At 42.8% G+C, this 21,932-nt stretch overlaps 1 protein-coding gene across 2 annotated transcripts; it reads right to left on the bottom strand.

The window, feature by feature from the left end:
* Window positions 1–536: 536 nt before the first annotated feature.
* On the bottom strand, window positions 537–15,281 carry mecp2 (methyl CpG binding protein 2). Of its 2 annotated transcripts, XM_038298429.1 has the most exons (7): window positions 15,147–15,281; window positions 4,696–4,885; window positions 4,409–4,617; window positions 4,130–4,323; window positions 3,895–4,022; window positions 1,985–3,753; window positions 537–1,882 (listed from the first exon to the last, which is right to left on the bottom strand). In XM_038298429.1, the coding sequence occupies exons 1-7, from the start codon at window positions 15,176–15,178 to the stop codon at window positions 766–768; spliced, it is 3,639 nt and encodes a 1,212-aa protein (XP_038154357.1). In that variant the 5' UTR covers window positions 15,179–15,281; the 3' UTR covers window positions 537–765. The 2 variants fall into 2 exon arrangements, with proteins under 2 accessions (XP_038154357.1, XP_038154356.1); XM_038298428.1 differs by having other exon boundaries at window positions 537–3,753.
* Between the last annotated feature and the right edge of the window lie 6,651 nt (window positions 15,282–21,932).

Raw genomic sequence — 21,932 nt, 5'->3', positions numbered from 1 at the left:
CCAATAAGCAGCTTCCCTTTGACCGTGCAAAGTCTGGTTCCAGATCGTTCCACATCCATTGCAGGTGTGAGGAAATCTGGAAGCAGACTGAGAACTTTACCACATAAAACTGAAAACGCTAAAACAAACATCTGCTTACTTTAGATGTCATGTCAAACATTAAAGGTAATGAATGAAGAAAATTCTAAGGAAACCGATTTAAGGTGCAAACTGTCACTGCACATTGCCTACAGACTATCAGTGGACAGGTTTGAGGGAGGGACTGTCAGTCAACATGGTCCGTGTTAGAGTCAGGGCCATGGTTCATATAACTTTTAAAGCTGTATAACAAAGACAAAACAATCAACTACTAAATAAAAAAAAAACAGGTTATATTCAGGAAGCAACATCTTAACAGAGTAATGTGTTGTTAAGCATCGGTTTTTAGTTCCATACTACTCTCCTCCTCCCTACGGAGACTAGCAGGATGCAACAGCTGCCTTTAGATTATATACACACTCTTTTTTTGATTTTTTTTTCCTTTTCTTCTGTTTTTGTTTCTCTATAAAAAGACACTATCATTCAAATCTCAATGAGTCCTTCAGTGACAAGTTGACTTTACAAGGCCTCCGGGACAGGATCCAAGAATAGAGGCTGAGACAGTCCTACTAAATTCTGTCCAAAGTAAGATCCAAACACCTCCTTCGTCCGCCTGGCCAAAGTCCTCCGTCTGGTGACTCAGTCCATGAGATTGCCAATCAGCTTGCCTTTCACACGACCAACCAATCAGCTGACTCTTTCACTGACGGCAGTTCGTGACTCTACAGTTTCCTCACAGCTGGGACAGGGGACAGAGGACTGTGGGACAATGTCTCTGAGCTCTTTGTTGTCATCTGCTGCCTCTGGCTCCAACCTCAGGCGAGCCCTACCATCTGCTCCAGGCACAAGGCTGGATCCTGCTGCTCCAGGAGGTCCAGGTTGCACAGAGCTGGAAGGCCTTGATGTGCTGTTTGACCCTCTGTCACTTCCTAAAACCTCTTTGTTCTCTGACGCTGTGACCAGCTCCCCTCTCCCCTCCATCCTGATGCCCTCCAGGCTGGCCTCTCTTCTTGGGACCTGGCTTTCTTGGGTCTGTCGTGTGGTGCTCAGGTCCTGGGGCTGTTCACACTGGTTCTGCTGTGCTGGGACAAGGTTGGGCTGGGTTTGAATGGAAGATGATGTTCGGTGAGGAAAGAGGTTCTGGGCATGCAGCCTTGAGAGCTGAGAGGGAGACTGTGGATGTAATTGGGCTGGAAAGCCTTGAAAGTGCGTTGGTATTTGTGACTGGGTAACAGGTGGCCTGGACTGGGTGTGAGACTGACTGGGTAAGGGTCTATATGAAGTTGGGAGATTGTGCTGCGAGGTGTGTCTCATATGAGTTTGAGGCAGCACCTGCTGGCCAGACTGCAGGTGAGGGGTTGGTTGAGCTCTGGTCTGTGGTTGGCTCTGGTTATGTGTGGGGAGCTTTGTCTGGGGTTGAGTCTGAGGTTGGGCTGGAGTTCTGGTCTGGTGTTTACTCTGCAGTTGGGCTGGGGCCCTGGTCTGTAAAGGACTCTGTACTTGTGCTGAAGTCCTTGCCTGGGGTTGAGTTTGACTTTGGTTTGGGCTCCTAGGCTGGGGTTCACTATGACCTTGTGTTGGTGTCCTGGCCTCAGGCCGACTCTGAACTTGCAATGGTGTCCTAGTTTGGAGTTGAAAGTGACCTTGTGTTGGCATCCTAGTTTGGAGTTGGCTTTGACCTGGTGTTGGTGCTCTAGTCAGTGGTTGACTCAGAATGTGTGTTGGTTTACTGGTCTGAAATTGACTCAGAATTTGCGTTGGCGTTCTGCTCTGAAGTTGGCCCTGAATTTGTGATGGTGTTTTCATTTGGGATGGACCTTGTGTTGGTGTCATAGTTTGGGATTGACTGTGAATTTGTGATTGTGTCCTGGTCTCAGGTTGACTTTGACCCTGTGGTGGTGTATTGGTTTGGGGTTGACTTTGACCTTGTGTTGGTGTCCTGGTTTGAGGTTGACTTTGAAATTGTGTCGGTGTCCTGGATTGCGGTTGACTTTGACCTTGTGTCGGGGTCCTGGTTTGAGGTTGACTTTGACCTTGTGTCGGTGTCCTGGTTTGGGGTTGACTTTGACCTTGTGTCGGTGTCCTGGTTTGAGGTTGACTTTGACCTTGTGTCGGTGTCCTGGTTTGAGGTTGACTTTGACCTTGTGTCGGTGTCCTGGTTTGGGGTTGACTTTGACCTTGTGTCGGTGTCCTGGTTTGAGGTTGACTTTGACTTTGTGTCGGTGTCCTGGTTTGAGGTTGACTTTGACCTTGTGTTGGTGTCCTGGTTTGTGGTTGACTTTGAATCTGTGATGGTATTCTTCCTTGGAATTCAGACTGTGGTTGCCTCTGGTTTCTTGCCTGTGATTGAGACTGAATTTGAGTCGGGATCTTTGTTTGGGCTTGTGATTGAGGTTGGGTCAATATTTTTGGCTGGGACTGAAGTTGGGGCATTTGATAATGGGACTGTTTAAATTGGGCTGTGGTATGAGACGAATGTCTAGGCTGGATTTGAGGCTGGAGTGCTATGGGGTGCTGAGCCTGTGATTGTGGAGGCCTGGTTGGAGACGGCTTAGCATGCAGAGTCGGAAAGGACTGAGTTGGCGCAAGCAGGGTCTGATGCTGGCTTTGATGCTGGGCTTTGGAGAGTGTAGGCTGTGACTGGGTTGTCTGGTTTGTAGACAGTGGTTGACTGAGGGTTTGGACTGGGGGTTGTGGGGGCAAGGTCTCAACCATTATTTGTCCCGTGGGGGATGACTGGTGTACTTGCAGAGCATGGGCTTGGGATAGAGTGGGTAACTGGGTATGAGAGCAAGAACCGGGCTGGTGGTGTGATTGAGAAACGGGTTGAAGAGGTTCAGAAGGGGGCTGAGGCACAGACTTTTGGTGTGGTTCGGGGGTTAGACGAGGCACAGTCTGTGGTTTGACTTCAGGCCTGGGTTGGCTGGAAGGTGGTTCAGACTCTGGAAGAGGAGGAGGTGGCTGATCTAATAATGAGCCAGAGTGCTGTTGATGGCGATGGTGTTTATGAGGTTGTCGTTCCTTCCTTTTGTGGCTTTTTGCAGGGATAATGCTACTGCTGCTGCTGCTACTCCTTCCGCCCCCTCCTTCATCTTCAGCATCATCCTTGCCTTTACTTCCTCCATCTCCCATTTCTCTTTTTTCCTTGTGCTTCAGGCACTTATGCGCCTTGTGTCGAGGAGATTGGCTTTCATCTAAAGCAGATTGTTGCTTCTCTGACTGGCTTCCTACAGAGGATGTGGGCTTTGGGTCTGATCTTGAACCCCCCTCTACTGTGCCTCCCTTCTCTTCTGCTGTGCTGGTGCTCCCAGTCTCAACAGTCATAACCAGTGGAGCTTTAACACTTTCCATCTCTTCCACAGTTTCTCTTGTTTTGCGTTTTTTGATTGGCAGGGCAGTTTCCTGAACCACAGGTTTAGTGGAAGACTCCTTAGTTGCTCTTCGTCTAGCTTCAGCAGCCATGATGGCGGCAGCAGTGTAGCTCCCCACCGCCGAGCTCCCAGAGACTGTGGTCGAGGAGGTGGATGTCAAAGTCACTGATGATGCAACAGAGGTTGATCCTGGTTTCCTTCCTCGTTTTTTGGGAGTGGCCTGAGGTGGTGGTGGTGGAACTTCCTGTTCTGATTTTCTCTTTCTGCCTGGCCGGGATTTGGGCACTGCTATAGGAGACACCCCCTGCAGAGCAAAGTCCAAATCAGCAAGATACATAACACAAGAGAGTAGCAAAGGGTAAGCTTCACTGCATCAGTTGAATTAGGTTATTTCAATTCTCGAATTAGAAAATCGACAGGTTATAGGCCGAACAACCCGTCATACCTTTGATGTGGTTCCAGAGGAGGACTCGGTCTTGCCAAATGGCATTTTCACCAGCAGTTTGCCAGGAGTCTTCTCAATCACACGCTTCATGGCTACACCCTCAGTGGCCTGACGCATTTTTCCACTCCCTACACAAACAGAAGAGATGAACACAGAACAACTGCAGAACTACTCATGAAAAGCCGTCCTCAGCTGAACCACTCCGGCGTAACTTCTACCATCGCTGTCTTTGTACCTTTAGGCCTCCCTCGGCCTCGTCCCGATGGCTTCACCACTTTTGTTTTTTTAGGAGGACGCTTTTCCCGACGAGATGGGCTTCCACGCCCAGTAACAGTGAAATCAAAATCATTGGGATCAGTCTTTGTGTCACCAATCTTCTCAAAGTAGGCAAGAAGTTCCACCTTTGACCGGAATGCCTTTCCCTCAGAGCTGTAGAGAACAAAAGAAAACCTGAAGTGTTGGTGTCTTACTTCATTGGTTTTCATCATAGTGATACATGTTGATCATGACTTACTTGATCAGGTATACATCAAACTTCCCTGCTGACCTTCCAGACTTCCTTTGTTTCAATTTGCGGGTCCAGCCTTCAGGCAGGGAGGGATCATCATACATTGGCCCGCGGTCTCGAATGATGGAGCGTCGCTGTCTGGGAGATCCTGCTGCCTCACTACCAGCTGCAGACTCCGGCTCCTGCTCTGAGGGTCCCGCCACTGGCTCCAACATCTACAGAGAGGAGGGAGTAAGTTAAGTTCAGAACATCATTCTGGGCGTTACCTTCTCAGCTCTCTAGGTATTTTGTACCTGGCTCTGTGGTTCCATCTCCTCCTCAGGATGTTTACTGATCGCAGGCGGTATGGTTGAGGCCGCCGTCTCAGCCCCCTGGGCACCATGACGACGCTCCCTGCGAGACTTTTTTGTCTTGCTGTGTGACCTGTCTTTTTGTTTGGTTGAGGGCAGGGGGTCTCTTTCATCGCCTTCTTGCCCCTCCTCCCTGGAAGAGATATCACCCAAAATGACCATGTGTCTGTTAATTTTTTTGTTTGTCCAACAGCAATGATGAATTGTAGGAGTGTAATTATGGTCAGATTTTTTCCAGCTAACCAGCTATTCCTGTTTCTAAAAACTGGTTGTTCCAACTTTGGCAACAACAGTTGCTAACTAACAGCTTTTAGATGAATATCAACCTGGACTATACAAGAATGTTGGGCCAGTAAAACTCTGTATCAGAGTGTAGCTGATGCCATTTTCAGGACATTCCCAAGGATGCAACCTCCTAAGAAAATCCTGGGACCCCTTGGGAATCCTCCATATAAAACCTTGTTCCCATAGACAAAGACCTCTTGATGCCTTAAGGGCTGTGTATACTCCCGCAGGTTGCAGGTATGATGCAAATATTTTATTTTTGATTTATGTCCAATATTGAAGCGTGGTCTGCACTATGTCATTCCTTGGCCCAACACAAGAGGGACAATCAGGAACTAGCTAGGATTTTGGGTGTCCGTGTGTCGGTTTGACGAGCTTGTTCACCGTCTACAACCCCTCATCCAATGCCAGACGACACACATTTCACCCGTGAGTGTTCCCCAAAGACTGGCTGTGGCGCTGCATGTTTTGGCTTCAGGTGGAAAACAACAGACCATCACACAGAGCTACAAACTAGCGTCATGCACGGTGTCTGGGATATTGTCTGAGGTGTGCCAGGCGTTGTGAACGGCACTACAGCCAGAGTTTCCGCCATTAGGTACAAACAGGAAATACACAGTGTAGAGCGGATGTAGAATTGACCAATCAGAGGCCTCCTCTCTGCTGCACCTCCCCAAAATTGTCGGTGTCTGCTGACTGTGCAGCAGAGTGTCTGCAGAAGGGGACGGGGCATATCTGCATTAACTGCGACACACACGCAGACAACCTGGTTTGTTAACATAAACCAGGCCTTAGCCAGCTGGACTGCAAAGTCCCTACAGGCAAGGGGCGGCATTCTTCAAAAGTTTCTCAAAAGTACGGCCTGCTACCAACACTCTCGGACATACCTGCTTTTTTCTGACCAAAGGGAATCCTTCATTTTCATCAGAATGGTGAAAAAAACAGACACATAGTCTGGTAAAGGTAGAGAAATGTGTGCTTAGCTAAATAATTTGGTCATTGTTGTTCTTCTGTATGTTTGATGTATTTCTAACAGTGTTTTAAAAGCTGAACTGAAAAGCTAACAATTGAAGCGGCAACTGTAGCGTACTGACAATCTTAAATTAGACACTGTTTTTAGAATGTTATCTATTAAGTTATATTACATTTTATTTCAGTTAGGGTTTAAACACTAAGTTAACGTTTGTATTCCGATCTGCTCATTACACAGATTTGCTAAAATATGACCAAATAATCCTTTAAAAAGACTTCCCTTGTGTTCATTAGCCATTAGCTTCTTTGTCAACAACACAGCGCATTCGTTGACTACTTCCATTCCCTGCATATTCGATTAATATTTTGCCCCCTAGGGTTCTTATGGACATGAATGGTTCTTTTGTGAAGCTTTGAGACGAAATAAGTAACTAGCTTATTAGATATTGCTTAACCAGGAAAGCTCTTGCAGACATCTGTCTCCCTGTTGACTGAGTGCGTCCGTTGACAATACAGTTCCCACTCAGCAGGGGTTCAGGGGTTCCCTACCCTTTTCTTATTCCCACAAGAATAATCACATGAGCTTAACAATCAGTTATCTAAACTTATCTAACGCCTAAACTTCTTGGGGTTAGTCTTTAACAACATTGTTGATAAATTTGGACTCACTCTGCCCTGAAGAATAGGTTTAAGCCAATCATTCAATCAGTAAAATAATAAATGTTTGCTATATTTATAGCTTACATATTATGGTGAATGCATATGTGGTTTTCTACCAGGGTCCTACAGCCCTTGAACTGTTACCACTACACTGAGATTATCCCAGGCTGCAGGTGCCTTCAGTAGGAGGCGATAAACATGCCTATCGGCTGCTATATAATTTTATTACAGCAGAAAAGCTAAAGCCCTCAGATCAAATGTCCTTCAGTATTGCTTTGCCCCTTGTGAAATGAAACGGGTAAGGGCTTATTCGGGTTCTCTGCCAACTCTGATTGGAATGCCCTGCGATCTGAAGGATTTCCTCTCTGCTTAAGGCCGGGCATACACTGTACGATATTTTCAATCTTTGTACTCAGCTGCAGCTCAAAATATACAAAGAATTTGCAGGGTTTAAAAGTTCCCAGCTCACAATAAGTGTGCTAACAATGTACGGCCGATACTCTGATAGGGTCTAACTGCTCAAACTGTAGGTCCGAAAACCACGTCATACCCAGTGCCAAGAGATGGAGCTGGTCGGACTCGTCAATCTGGAAGAAGCAGTCCCTTGTTTGTACATGGGCAGTGTGCCAGGTTTAGGTAAATCGGCTCGTAGACTCTCATAGCTGCTTCAACAGTAGGATTCGCCGACGAACACCTCACAAGGGCCGACTGAATTTCAAACATGTTTGATTTTCTACCGACCTTACAATTCCAGATTGGGAGGTGGTCATGAGAGGCTAATAGCCCCTCGTTACCCCCCTGTATACTACACAACACAGGACGCACCATGAGGTTGCAACTTGGCCTGAAAATACATGAGTAGCCGTTCAAAATTTCCCCACTTTCCTTGATGGGTCCTTGGCTGGTTCCCTACAATTCCTTTTTAGACCTCAATCTTTGTACTAAAATATTCTTTCTGTCATGATTTGTGGACATTAAGATCTAAAGAGCAGCACCATCTCCTGGTCAGACCTTGTAATTCAGTGAAAGGGTGGAGACAGAATAAAAAGATATTCAAAAGGGGGTCGCGACAGTGGCTGGAAGTTGGAGGGGATTTTGCTGCCATTCGGCTAGCTTTTGACTGGGAAGGGACATTTTGAATGGCTGCTACTGCATTCTCGCAAAGACTAGAGAACCTGTGCAAAAAAGGGCAAAAACTCTCAGAGTGTATGCCTGGCCTTTATGAAACCGACAGCAAACATCCTGTAAATAGTGTTTAAATTTTTTATATTGATACTGTAACAGCTTCTGCAATTAATGTCTGTAGTATTTGTCTTATTAATTGTAAAAGAAAGCTCTGTATTTAAACCTTGAAGCCTTCTCTCTGCAAGTGCTTTGCTAAAAAAAGAGATCACTCTGGACAAACTCTTTAAATAACACTTTACAATGTATATGTATTAAATAACCATGAGACAAGATGACAGATTTGGACAGAAATTGTAATATTACTAAGTCCAAAGAAGTTGCTCAGAGTTACAGAAGGCCGCTGCCTACCAACCAGGCTCACATCTCACTGAAGTGGCCCTGTATCACAGTTAAAGAAGCATTTTATACAACACCAGTCACTTCATTGCATCATACACCTTTGCAGATGAGGAGACATCCATGGCTCCGACCATATCAAAATATCACATTATGTTCTTATATCAAGGACACCGCTCTCATTCCATTCCCAAATCTTTCCCACATACAGAATGAAGATGATAACAGAGGAACTGTCCTAATTAGACAAATTACTTGGGAAAGCATTCGTTGTGACACGCAAGCAGCAGGTATTATTAGGGTTTAACCAACTCAAACATCATCAGTAAGAACAATCCTAGCATAATCGTTATTCAGTTGTCTTTGATGTGAGCTGCTGCCCTCCTTGGTCAGATAAATTAAGTCTTTATCTTTTACCGGGTTTATAACAGTTTAAGTAATTTTTAAGGCAAAGATAAAAGCCTTCCACGGAATCATTTCCAGCTAAAATAGTATTTGTGGAAGTATAGGGGAGTGGTGGTCTAGTGGTCAGGGCATTGTGGTGGAAATCCAGAGGTTCTGAGTTCAAGCCCCACTCCCACAGACTGCCACTCTGGGTCTCTGAGCAAAGACTCTTAATCCCACACTGCTCCCTGGGTGCCGCACAATGGCAGCCCACTGCTCCCCAAGGGGAGGGGAGTGGTTCATTTCGTTGCTTGTAATGACAATAAATTACAATAAAAAATAGATTGATACATTTGGGTAACAAATTATTGACTGAAGGAACATCTATTACAGGCCATAGTGGCAGTTTTGGCTCCAGTTGAAGAAAACAGTAGATACACCGGAAATATGGGATTAAGCTGCTGGAGGACAAGAAGCCCATCTTCCATTGCTTCTCCTAATACTAAACATTACTGAAGGACTGCTTTCCCCATCAGGGAACAGCAGCGCAGCACAGCCTGCTATCCAAAACCGCCAGCTCCGCACACAGAGCTCCAACGCTGACTGCCAGCCAGCAGCACGCTCCCAACCGATCCAAACCCAGCATCCACAGAACCAATCTGAATCCTGGGATCCTTCAAACAAAAGTTTAGACTCTGGTTTAAACTAATGCCACCAGCTCTGCATGAGATCAAAGAACATTTAGCAGCAGTGATTAAACCAGCGAGCATTAATAAAACCAATAAGACTCTGATTGCTTTGTATTCGTCCTCGTTAAAGGATAGAATCTCCATCACTAAGGTGAATAAATATTGACTCGCTTTGTAAAATGACTCCTTCCTGAACGAAAAAGGAATTTTGGGTCCTCTACTATCTTAGTAAATTATCTTATGCTATAAACAACAAAATGCTGGACATTTTTTCACTGGTGATGTTATTTTATTTTGTACATACAATCAAATGAGAAATAATAAATGTTTTCTATTTGAACTTTGAGCTAATTTATGCTTGATGCTTTCTTTAAGGTCTATGTTGGGAAATTACAGAATTTTGGGCTTCCAAGCCCCTCAGGGTGGCATCTGTGCAGACAGAATTTCCACATCGCAAACACAGGATAATTTGGAACTACATGGACAGAAAACACGGCAACCGAGCAGCAGCTCCTGCTGGTGAAGGTTCACACATGTAAACATCTCCAGACATTCCCATAAACATGCCTATCAACAGACTGTGGAAAGACTCTTGAAAAAGAAATAACTGTAAACGTCTGGTTATCCTCCTGCAGTGTGTCACAGTTAGCGTCTCGCAGATATGACGCAGATATATTCAAGCGTGGTCTGAGCTATGTTATTCCACACCACAACACCAGAGGGACAATGGGGAACTAGCTAGGATTGTGGGCGTCCGTGTGTCGGTTTAATGAGCTTCTTCGCCGTTTACAACCCCTCATCCAATGGCGGATGACACACAGTTCACCCGTGAGTGTTCCCCAAAGACTGGCCGTGGCGCTGCGTGTTTTGGCTTCTGGTCGCACAGAGCTACAAACTAGCGTCCTGCACGGTGTCTGGGATAGAGTCCAAGGTGAGCCAGGTGCTGTGGATGGCACTACAGCCAGAGTTTCTGCCGTTAGGTACCAAACAGGAAATACCCATAGTGTAGAGCGGATGGAGAACTGACCAATCAGAAGCCTCCTTTCTCTCTCTCACGTAGACGACCTGGTTTCTGAGCATAAACCACCCTTTAGTCTTAAACTGCATGAGGAAGCTTTGATAAAGTTGTAAACGTCAGTTTTCTGCTTCCTCATGTGGTCTGGTGTTGTCAGCCAGAATAGGGGAAACCAGAAAACAAATACTGGCAACTTATTTTCCACACTTATTGTTTGTGAGTTAAGCGAAATGAGCCCTTAAAGAAGCTCTACGGAGTCTGGTTCTAATTCTGGTGGAGATTTCTTCGTGTTGAACTTGGAACCAGTCTGTAACATTCATTAAAACTGACTGAACTGGTTAGTAATCCGAATCAGTTTGTTGGATCAAATCCCTCCCTGTCCAGTCTAGGAATGCAGGCAGCCTCAGATAAACTTTGTTTTTCTTGTTCCTTCATTTCACATTAGATTGTGTCAGGCAACCTGGAGAACGTTTTCTTTCTGGTGTCTAGGAAACAAGCTGGAACGTTCGGTTTTATTTAAAACAATGAACCTGACTCTGAGCAGCGGCCTGATGGGATGCAGGTGGAGGCATCTTCAAGCACAGTTTTAACTTGATTATACGATGATCTCCACCAAATTAAGAAAATACATCAAGACCAGGGTTTAGAGGTGATCGAGTATATCTGAAGAAAGTCATTTAAAAAAAGTTCAAATCAATCCACTAGACTTTGTTTCCAGGTTTGAAGACGTTTCTCTTCCATCCAGGAAGATTTTTCATTCCAAATGTCAGAAATAGCGTTTAGTTCCAGGTTTTATCCAGCAGCCCAACAAAGCCTGGTTTTAGTTTAGAAAACATGCAAATAGAAACGGATGAACCGGTCCCCCCCTTTGGAATGGGGGTCGTTTGGCTGCTTTGTTAGCCTGCAATGCCCCATACCTGTCTATGTCTCTGAAAGGGGGGTCGTTAGAGGGAATAGTTGGCCTGGATGAACAGGTGAGGTCTTCTGTTGTCCTGTAAAGGGGTTGGAGCTGCGATGATAGCTGGAAGGAATCAACTCAGTTGCTGAATTGTAGGTTTTTGAAAGCTGAAATCTGAGTCCACCCCCCCTCTGTTTAAAGTTGGTTTAAAAACTCAAAATTGACATTTTGAACTGAAAAAGTTTCCTGGATGGGAAGAGAAACGTCTTCAAACTTGGAAACAACGTCCAGTGGATTGATTTTTTACTTTTCTGAAAAGACTATGACCTGGATGACTGAGAATCTTTACCTGCATCTGAAGAAAGTAATTTTTTACAACAAAAAAATAACTAGTTGATAGCTTGAATCAGAGCCAAATAATAAAAATATCAGTTAAACTCAAGGCCAAAATTTGGATAAAGTTCTAGTTTGATTGCTCAGATTATCTGTGGAAGGTTTCATGTTCTTTCTATGTGAAAAAGGTTCTATCTGTGGTTCCCTGTAGTCCCAGATTCGTAGAAACTGATCTGTAATCCTTCCTGGGAGATAATATCACTGTTTACTTCTTATCTGTTCATTCAATCAGGACCTAATAATGTTGTTTATCCTACTTCCTGTTGTCAGACAGGTTCTGTTCAGGTCAATCTGGATATATTTTTCCTAATTGATAAAAAACCCAAAAGGAAACAGTTAAGGGCTAAATACTTTTTCTCCCCTAAGCACAGGGACGGATTTAGGAAATTTGGGGGCCCCTGGCAAATACAGGCAGGGGGCCCTCTGAACAGAGAAGACAACATATAGAACGGCCCCATTCTACAGATAGAGAAATGTTAATAGAATAGACATCCATTATCTGTTCTAGGTTGTGTCCCTCTCTTCTTGTCCCTTTTCTTCTTGTTTTCCTCTCTATGTTTTGTACTCAGCTGACTTTTCATGCTGTCTCTAAAGGAATGAAAGATTTTTTCCAAGCACTAAGCTCACTTAGCTGATTGCTCCTTCCTGTGTTTCCAAAAAGGCCAAAGTAAATAACCCAGTCCTTCTTTTCACTGTAGACAAGCCATGATCTGCTTATCTGTTCTCCATTTTTCATTTGGATGAAATAATAGCTGCATGAATCATGACAGCAGACAAGATAGAGGAGAGCAGGAGGCGGGGTTACCAATCTACTCGCTCTGGAGAGCAGAGTTCGCTGCTTTTAGATGTTGTCTCCAAAGTCTCCAGTAGCAGAAAAAAGTCGCTAGGTTTTGCGCTAGGAGCTTTTTAGAAATCAAAGTGCTAGAGGGGTCTGAAAAGTGGCTAAATATAGCGACTAAAGCGCTAAGTTAGCAACACTGCTCTTTGCATGGTTTGTTTTCAAATGGTTTGCTGCTGTCTGTTTGGACCTTTCTGAACATGTGCAGCAAATGGACTGATCCAATATGGTGGACACTGAAGGGGGGGGGCTGAGACACACTTAATATTATCAGCGTTCTGATGGCATTTTATCACAAAAAAATAATAAATGTGCACAAATGAGTAATAGTTGTATTAACCATACATGTAAACATAGTGTTGCTATGGCAACTGCCTAGTATTGTCTAAAGCTAAATCCCCCTCTCACTGAGCATCTTGGTAGAACCCGCTTCAGAATCTTTAGTTTTCTATTTCTGTTCTTAGAAAACTATGGAAGCCCGTTTCCGCCACTCTGTAAAAAAAAAAAAAAAAACTATCTCAATATAATGAGATAGTAACTCAATATAATGAGATACTATCTCATTATATTGAGTTACTATCTCATTATAATGAGATAGTTTTTTTTTATTTTTTACCAATTTTTTAAGTTAAAATTGAGTATTTTTGGTCAATAGCTCCCAGGTCATGTGACCTATTGATGCAAAATCAGTGTGAAATTGTTCTACTAGTCTCTGTAGATGGGGCACACTCATTTGTTTTTCATTATAACTCTTTTTTTATTTTTTTAGCTCCTTTTTTAGCTCCTTTTTTAGCTAGGAGTTAAAATGAAAAACAAATGAGTGTGCCCCATCTACAGAGACTAGTAGAACAATTTCACACTGATTTTGCATCAATAGGTCACATGACCTGGGAGCTATTGACGAAAAATACTCAATTTTAACTTAAAAAATTGCTAAAAAATAAAAAAAAAAGGAGTTAAAATGAAAAACAAATGAGTGTGCCCCATCTACAGAGACTAGTAGAACAATTTCACACTGATTTTGGGTCAATAGGTCACATGACCTGGGAGCTATTGACGAAAAATACTCAATTTTAACTTAAAAAATTGGTAAAAAATAAAAAAAAGGAGTTAAAATGAAAAACAAATGAGTGTTCCCCATCTACAGAGACTAGTAGAACAATTTCACACTGATTTTGGGTCAATAGGTCACATGACCTGGGAGCTATTGACGAAAAATACTCAATTTTAACTTAAAAAATTGCTAAAAAAAAAAAAAAAAAAAAGGAGTTAAAATGAAAAACAAATGAGTGTGCCCCATCTACAGAGACTAGTAGAACAATTTCACACTGATTTTGGGTCAATAGGTCACATGACCTGGGAGCTATTGACGAAAAATACTCAATTTTAACTTAAAAAATTGGTAAAAAATAAAAAAAAGAGTTAAAATGAAAAATAAATGAGTGTGCCCCATCTACAGAGACTAGTAGAACAATTACACACTGATTTTGGGTCAATAGGTCACATGACCTGGGAGCTATTGACGAAAAATACTCAATTTTAACTTAAAAAATTGCTAAAAAATAAAAAAAGAGTTAAAATGAAAAACAAATGAGTGTGCCCCATCTACAGAGACTAGTAGAACAATTACACACTGATTTTGGGTCAATAGGTCACATGATCTGGGAGCTATTGACCAAAAATACTCAATTTTAACTTAAAAAAAAAAAAAAAAAACTATCTCAATATAATGAGATACTATCTCATTATATTGAGTTACTATCTCATTATAATGAGATAGTATCTCATTATATTGAGTTACTATCTCATTATATTGAGTTACTATCTCATTATAATGAGATACTATCTCATTATATTGAGTTACTATCTCATTATAATGAGATAGTATCTCATTATATTGAGTTACTATCTCATTATATTGAGTTACTATCTCATTATATTGAGTTACTATCTCATTATATTGAGTTACTATCTCATTATAATGAGATACTATCTCATTATAATGAGATACTATCTCATTATATTGAGATACTATCTCATTATAATGAGATACTATCTCATTATATTGAGATACTATCTCATTATAATGAGATACTATCTCATTATATTGAGATACTATCTCATTATAATGAGATACTATCTCATTATATTGAGATAGTTATTTTTTTTTTTTTTTTACAGAGTGGCGGAAACGGGCTTCCATAGAAAACTCTTTCCAGGTTCAAACTGTTTCTACCAGAACAGGAAGTAAGCTGCTGACTTTCTGAAACCGCAGGGGGCACGCGCCTTCGCGTACGCGCATACTCTTGCTCAGCGGCACCCGGCAGCAGCAGCTCTTTAACAGTTTACGCTGAGCTTCCGGTGGGGGGGAGCCGGGTTATTATGGAGCGCGTGCATGTGCGCATAACATCAGTAGCTAGCTAGCTAGCTGTGACGGAGCTGCAGCCCCGAAGCCTCCCCGGTCTTCCCGTCACTCCCCGCCCCTCTGCCCAGCCTGCGCAGCTCCTCCACGGGCAGCGCGGAGCCCTGAGCGGCCCTCCGGAGCTCCAGCAGCGGGGCTCCGATGAGCTTCGGTCCGGGCTGAATATGTGACGTTATTCCCGCTAACCCCGCTCCGCAGAGACGGCCCGGGGTGAAAATCTGCGCACTTTGTGTCATAAAGCTCTGCGGAGGAAACGATGGCGCTGAATCTCAGCACGAACCCGTGAAAAAGGAGGATGAAGGATTAAAAACACTTACAGTTTGTCCGCTCCGCGCTCCACGGCGGCCATTTTTATTTAAATAAATAATTTTATATTAAAAAACTCCAAACATCTTCGCTGTATTCCGTCAGCAGCAAAACATCGCGAGAACCTAGTCTTAAGCGGCTCAGCCCAGAACAGAGCTTAGTGACGATTCGAATGAGACGTTCATGGGCCGCTTGGAAATTAATTTCTTCCTCTCGGTGCCCACTTACACATCTCATCCTGTCCATCCATCGGTCCTCCTGAACCCCAGCAGATCCTCCTCCATCCCTCTGACCTTTCTGCCTCAGAACTGCCTGACCTTTGGTCTACTTTTATACCTGCTACTCTCTTTTTTTCTTTTTCTGCCATTTCTTTATTTGCTCTCAGAAACTGAAAGTCCTCCAGCCTCAGAACCTCCTCTGTTTATGAATCTCCTCCCAGAACCTCACAGGGATGCTGCCTTTCTTCCACAAAGATTCAAATGAGCAACGTTCTGGCAGATGATGAGGAGTCCAGGGCAGCTGGTCCTTGTTTCAGATCATCATTAATCTACATCCTCCAGTTCAGGTCCAACTTAAAAGCCTTCAGCTGAACCAAAATGCTGCAGCCAGAGTTAGAATTTAAAATCCTCCTTCTCACATATAAAGCCTTAAATGGCCAAGCTCCATCTGATATTAGAGATCTGATTGTTCCTTATGTTCGTAACAGAGCACTTTGCTCTCAATCTGCAGGTTTACTAGTGGTTCCTAGAATTTCTAAAAGTAGAATGGGAGGCAGATCTTTTAGTTCTCAGGCTCCTCTCCTGTGGAACCAACTACCAGTTTTAGTCCGTGAGGCAGACACCCTGTCTACTTTTAAGGCTAGGCTTAAAACGTTCCTTTTTGATAAAGCTTCTAGTTAGAGTGGCTCAGGTTATCCTGAGCTATCTCTATAGTTCTGCTGCTATAGGCTTAGACTGCTGGAGGACATAGGGACCCCCCCTTTTTCCCCCCAGAAATCCAGATGTGTCTGTCAGGTTCTGAGCTTCTCACTCAGCTTCCCCTTAAACACTTGGATGAGCCGGTGAAACAGAGAAGTCCATTTCCTGATTCAAACCTGTGGCCCAAACTGTTGAGTGAGGGGCGGGCAGCACTTGGACACTGCAGCAGTCTATCACAGAACCACAGTAACAGGCATTCAGATCAACCAATCAGAAACAGAGAACAAGATGAAGGCTCTTTTTGTAATCAGTTCCTTTTTTATTTAAGTTTTCTAATTATAATTTGATGGATTTATTATGAAGATCATAACCCAATACAACATATAACTACCATCATCATCATTGTTCGGATTCCAGGCTGCGGTTCCGTTAGTTTGTTCCAATACCAAGTTCGAACAGCAGATGGTAGCAGAGCGTATAGTACTGGAGTATGGGGTTCCATTTGTATCAAAAATAAAAAGAAGTCATACTGGAGTAGATGGCTGAACTGTGGCGCAGTGGGTTGGTAGATCCATACATAGATATCCATAATAAAGGCTAGATGTCTCGTCCGCGCTGCTGGCCAATGGGGGTCGACGTCCGCACGTGGCGGCCATCTTGCTACAGGCAGCTCGCTCATTCGTAACATTGTGTTTTAAAGGCGCATGTCCTTAAATAACCATAACTTCCTCAATTGTCTAACGATTCTCAAACTGTTTGGTTTGTTAAACAAAAGTCAGACATGTAGTTATGATACTGCGCACTTATGAAGAATTATAACCATGGAATTTCATATGAAAAGAACATTGAATAGAACATACAGGTGCAATAAATATACACATGCACAAGGTATTTATGTTAAATCAATATATGCTATTAAAACTCAGTGTACTGAATGGCAACATATATAGAGAGATATATCTATAGATATCTATCTATATAGATATAGATATTCATATAGATATCTATATAGATAGATATCTATATATAGATAAAGATCTATATCTAAATATATTTATATATAGATATCTATATAGATCTATATCTATATAGATATCTATCTATATCTATATAGATATCTATATATAGATATAGATCTATATCTATTTATAAATAGATCTATATCTATATATAGATCTATATATATCTATATATAGATCTATATATATCTATCTATAGATATTTATATAGATATATATCTATATAGATATCTATAGATATATATAAATAAATACTTTTATTTGGGTGTATTTTGGGTGTGTGATTAATTATTTCACAGTCCTAATTTATATATATTTACATACATACTTTTATAATATGAATATTATTGTTATAATAAAATATGAAATACTAACAAAAAAGGCTTATTGTGTGGCAACCTCTTGGTGTAGAAGCATAATCCAGGTTTCAAATTAAAGGTAACACTTTGAAGTTTCTTGTAGACTATTCGGATTATATATCAGGGGTAATTACACAAAAGTTCCTATTTTTAAACCATTATAAAAGTGACATTTATTTGCTTTTAAAATTGGTACAATAGTCCCCTTCACAAGTATATAGATGTAGCATGTTGAAATCCCCACCTACACTACTGTGATGGTATACACATGGAAGACAGAGATTTAAAAAATGACCCAAAAAACATAGCTTGGCTAATGCCCTTTGAAAAGGAAGGTTTTATTGAGCTTCTGTGTAATGTACAAGAGACCGTTGTCCACAAGGCCATCAAAGCGGACAGGAAGGTAGCTGTGGTCATGTACTAGTGCAGGAATGTCAGCAAACGGGGATGGACGATCTTCTCCTCCTGCTTACACATTATATAACCTGCAGAAACAAAAACAAAAGTGACCAACAACAATTCACGGTGTATAAGATTGGTATATCAATATGTGATTAAATTTCAATGATACACATGCCCTTTGAAGATGAGCTGGAAAGTTGAAAATGTTTGGCACAACACCATCTTTAAGTTGTCCAAATGAAACTAATACAAACTTATAAAAGCTTTGAGTCAACAACAGTCTTGTAATACTATTATGTCATAGCAAAAGTCTGGCATCTTCCAATATATACACATATTTATATATATATAGATATCTATAGATATATCTATATATCATGTTGCCATTCAGTACACTGAGTTTTAATAGCATATATTGATTTAACACAAATACCTTGTGCATGTGTATATTTATTGCACCTGTATGTTCTATTCAATGTTCTTTTCATATGAAATTCCATGGTTATAATTATTCATAAGTGCGCAGTATCATAACTACATGTCTGACTTTTGTTTAACAAACCAAACAGTTTGAGAATCGTTAGACAATTGAGGAAGTTATGGTTATTTCAGTACATGCGCCTTTAAAACACAATGTTACGAATGAGCGAGCTGCCTGTGGCAAGATGGCCGCCACGTGCGGACGTCGACCCCCATTGGCCAGCAGCGCGGACGAGACATCTAGCCTTTATTATGGACATCTATGGGTAGATCTGTCTCCTCACAGGAAGTGGGTTCTGTTTTTTTTTTTTTCCAGCCTTGGGTGTAGTTTGCATGTCCTCCTTGTCAGGCATGGGCTCTCTCTGGGTACTCCCTAAGGAGAACATGGAGGTCGAATGCTCTCTCTAAACTGCCCTGAGGACTGTGCTGGTGAAGATTCTCAGTCATCCAGGTCAGAGTCATTCCAAAAAAAAGTTAAAAATCAATCCGCTGGACTTTGTTTCCAAGTTTGAAGACGTTTCTCTCCCATCCAGGAAGTTTTTTCAATTCAAAATGTCAGAAACAGTTTCGAGTTCCAGGCTTTAATTTAATAGCCCAACAAAGCCTGGTTTTTGTTTAGAAAACATGCAAATTGAACGGACGAACGGTCCATAGGACAGGGTTTCCGCAGGTCATTAAAAATCATTAAAACTCATTCATTTATTATTCCTTAAATTAAGGCCTTTAATTGGCATTAAAATTCATTAAATCTGATTATCATGGCATTTAAAATGCTTTATTTAAAAAAAAACGTTAATAAAAACTCTTTCGTCAGATATATTATATCACGATAGCCTAGTAAACTAGCCCCACCCACCAGCGGCCAAAATCCTTTTTGCCTGCAGTGGTCTAGCCTCCATCAATGCCCCAGGCCCTAGAACTGGTGGGCCAATCACAACGCAGAGATGTGTTTTGAATTTCTGGATGAAAAGCGGGCGGGGTTTTGAGGGCGTGACGACAAAGCTGCACCACATTGGAGAAAGCACAACAGAAAGATGGCAACAACTATTCAACAGTTCTGGTTTGACTCAGTTTTGTAATCAGATCTGGAAGGATCAGACTATTAGAGAATGCAAATTTCAACAATAGTGGCTGGAAAACGAGGAATTCGGGACATGGCTGCAGCCTGTAGATGGTGAAGATGATGAAAGATTTTTCCATATATATATGTGTGTCATGGGTACTTGTTAATGGCATTAAAATAATTTCTAAGAGCATTAAAATAGCATTAAATAAGAGTTACTCATTCCTGTATAAACCCTGTAGGAGGTGGTATCATGGTATGGGCTTGGATCATTTCCTTCTAATCTTCTTGTTCCTCCACTGGGCGGGGAGTCCAGCAGCAATCCTGGACGTAATCCTGTGCAGGGACCTCCATTATGTTGGAGCCGGAAATCTCAGAGACTGCTAGGAACAGGGCCGTCCCCGGGCAAAAACAAGCTCAGCAACTACTTTGGGCCCCAGGGGAGCTGGAGGGCCCTCGGGAACAATGAATCTACTTGTTTATGTTCTATATAAACATAATAATAATAATAACAGTTTTATGATAAAACAAACTTTTACATCAGTTTATCTTTAATCATGTAGAAATGATTACTTTTATGGGTCTTTAGGCCAAACTGACACAAGCAGTGAAGGAGCAGCAGGAACTTTGATGGTGACGGAACCGCTTAGGGTTCTGAGATGGAGAACCTTCCAGACATCCTAAAACACAGAGAGATCCATTCAACCAGGACCTGCTCTCTCTGACGGATGGATCAGTAACCAGGTTCTGGTTTTTTAAAGGTCTGCTTCGGTTCTGAACAGATCCAAATGTGACACAGATAGTGGAGAGATGTGCTCCAGTAAGAAAGCCTTTTGGTTTCCAGCTGCCACCTCTGGTTCTGATTTCAGAACCAACTGGACTGGACCCCCCTTTGGCCTGAGCAGCCAGCCGATCATACAGAACCCCGGAGCTGCAGCTGTGGGTGTGTATGCTGCTGGTAAAGTCTGACAGGAAATTAGTCATTTGGTTACATTACAGAAAAAGCCCTGGCAGTTCCTGTTACAAAATAAAAGCCCCAGACTTTCAGCCGCTAGATCCAGTGTAAATGTGGTAGTTCTGTTCCACAACCCAACAGAACAGAGAGGAAGGGGCTGCAATCACTGACTCTGGAGGAACATTAAGGGACGGTCTAATGATGAGTCTGAATGATCATCAAGCAGAGTAAAAACTAGCCTCATCCAGCAAATGATCGGTTTGCTGGCGCTTTCTGTACCACTTGTTCCCTCTGCTCTGCATGTTCCCTCTGTTTCAGATCTTCCCTCCTTTCAAAATGTTCCCTGTTCCACATGTTCCCTCTGCTCTACATGTTCCCTCCGTTCAACATGTTCCCTGTTCCACATGTTCCCTCTGCTCTACATGTTCCCTCCGTTCAACATGTTCCCTTGTTCCACATGTTCCCTCATTCCGCATGTTCCCTCTGCTCTGCGTGTTCCCTATGTTCAATATGTTCCCTCTGTTTAACATGTTCCCTCTGCTCTGTATGTTCCTTCTGTTTCAGATGTTACCTCCTTTCAACATGTTCCCTCTGCTCTACATGTTCCCTCCTTTCAACATGTTCCCTCTGCTCCACATGTTCCCTAGTTTCACATGTTCCCTCTGCTCTGCATGTTCCCTCTGTTCAATACGTTCCCTCTGCTCCACATGTTCCCTCTGCTCCACATGTTACCTAGTTTCACATGTTCCCTCTGCTCTGCATGTTCCCTCTGTTCAATACGTTCCCTCTGCTCCACATGTTCCCTCTGCTCCAAATGTTCCCTAGTTTCACATGTTCCCTCTGCTCTGCATGTTCCCTCTGTTCAATACGTTCCCTCTGCTCCACATGTTCCCTCTGCTCCACATGTTCCCTCTGTTTCACATGTTCCCTCTGCTCCACATGTTCCCTGGTTTCACATGTTCCCTCTGCTCCACATGTTCCCTGGTTTCACGTGTTCCCTCTGCTCCACATGTTCCCTCTGTTTCACATGTTCCCTCTGTTTCACATGTTCCCTGGTTTCACATGTTCCCTCTGCTCCACATGTTCCCTGGTTTCACATGTTCCCTCTGCTCCACATGTTCCCTGGTTTCACGTGTTCCCTCCTTTCAACATGTTCCCTCTGCTCCACATGTTCCCTGGTTTCACATGTTCCCTCTGCTCTGCGTGTTCCCTCTGTTCAATATGTTCCCTCTGCTCCACATGTTCCCTCTGCTCCACATGTTCCCTAGTTTCACATGTTCCCTCTGCTCTGCGTGTTCCCTCTGTTCAATACGTTCCCTCTGCTCCACATGTTCCCTCATTTCACATGTTCCCTCTGCTCCACATGTTCCCTCGTTTCACATGTTCCCTCTGCTCTGCATGTTCCCTCTGTTCAATACGTTCCCTCTGCTCCACATGTTCCCTCTGCTCCACATGTTCCCTCTGTTTCACATGTTCCCTCTGCTCCACATGTTCCCTGGTTTCACATGTTCCCTCTGCTCCACATGTTCCCTGGTTTCACGTGTTCCCTCTGCTCCACATGTTCCCTCTGTTTCACATGTTCCCTCTGTTTCAGATGTCCCC

The sequence above is a fragment of the Cyprinodon tularosa genome, unplaced genomic scaffold (genome assembly GCF_016077235.1).
Source record: "Cyprinodon tularosa strain WSP-4 unplaced genomic scaffold, ASM1607723v1 ctg407, whole genome shotgun sequence".
Taxonomy (NCBI): domain Eukaryota; kingdom Metazoa; phylum Chordata; class Actinopteri; order Cyprinodontiformes; family Cyprinodontidae; genus Cyprinodon; species Cyprinodon tularosa.
Note: the sequence above shows the minus strand (reverse complement) of the source record. Positions and strands in the feature narration are given on the sequence as shown.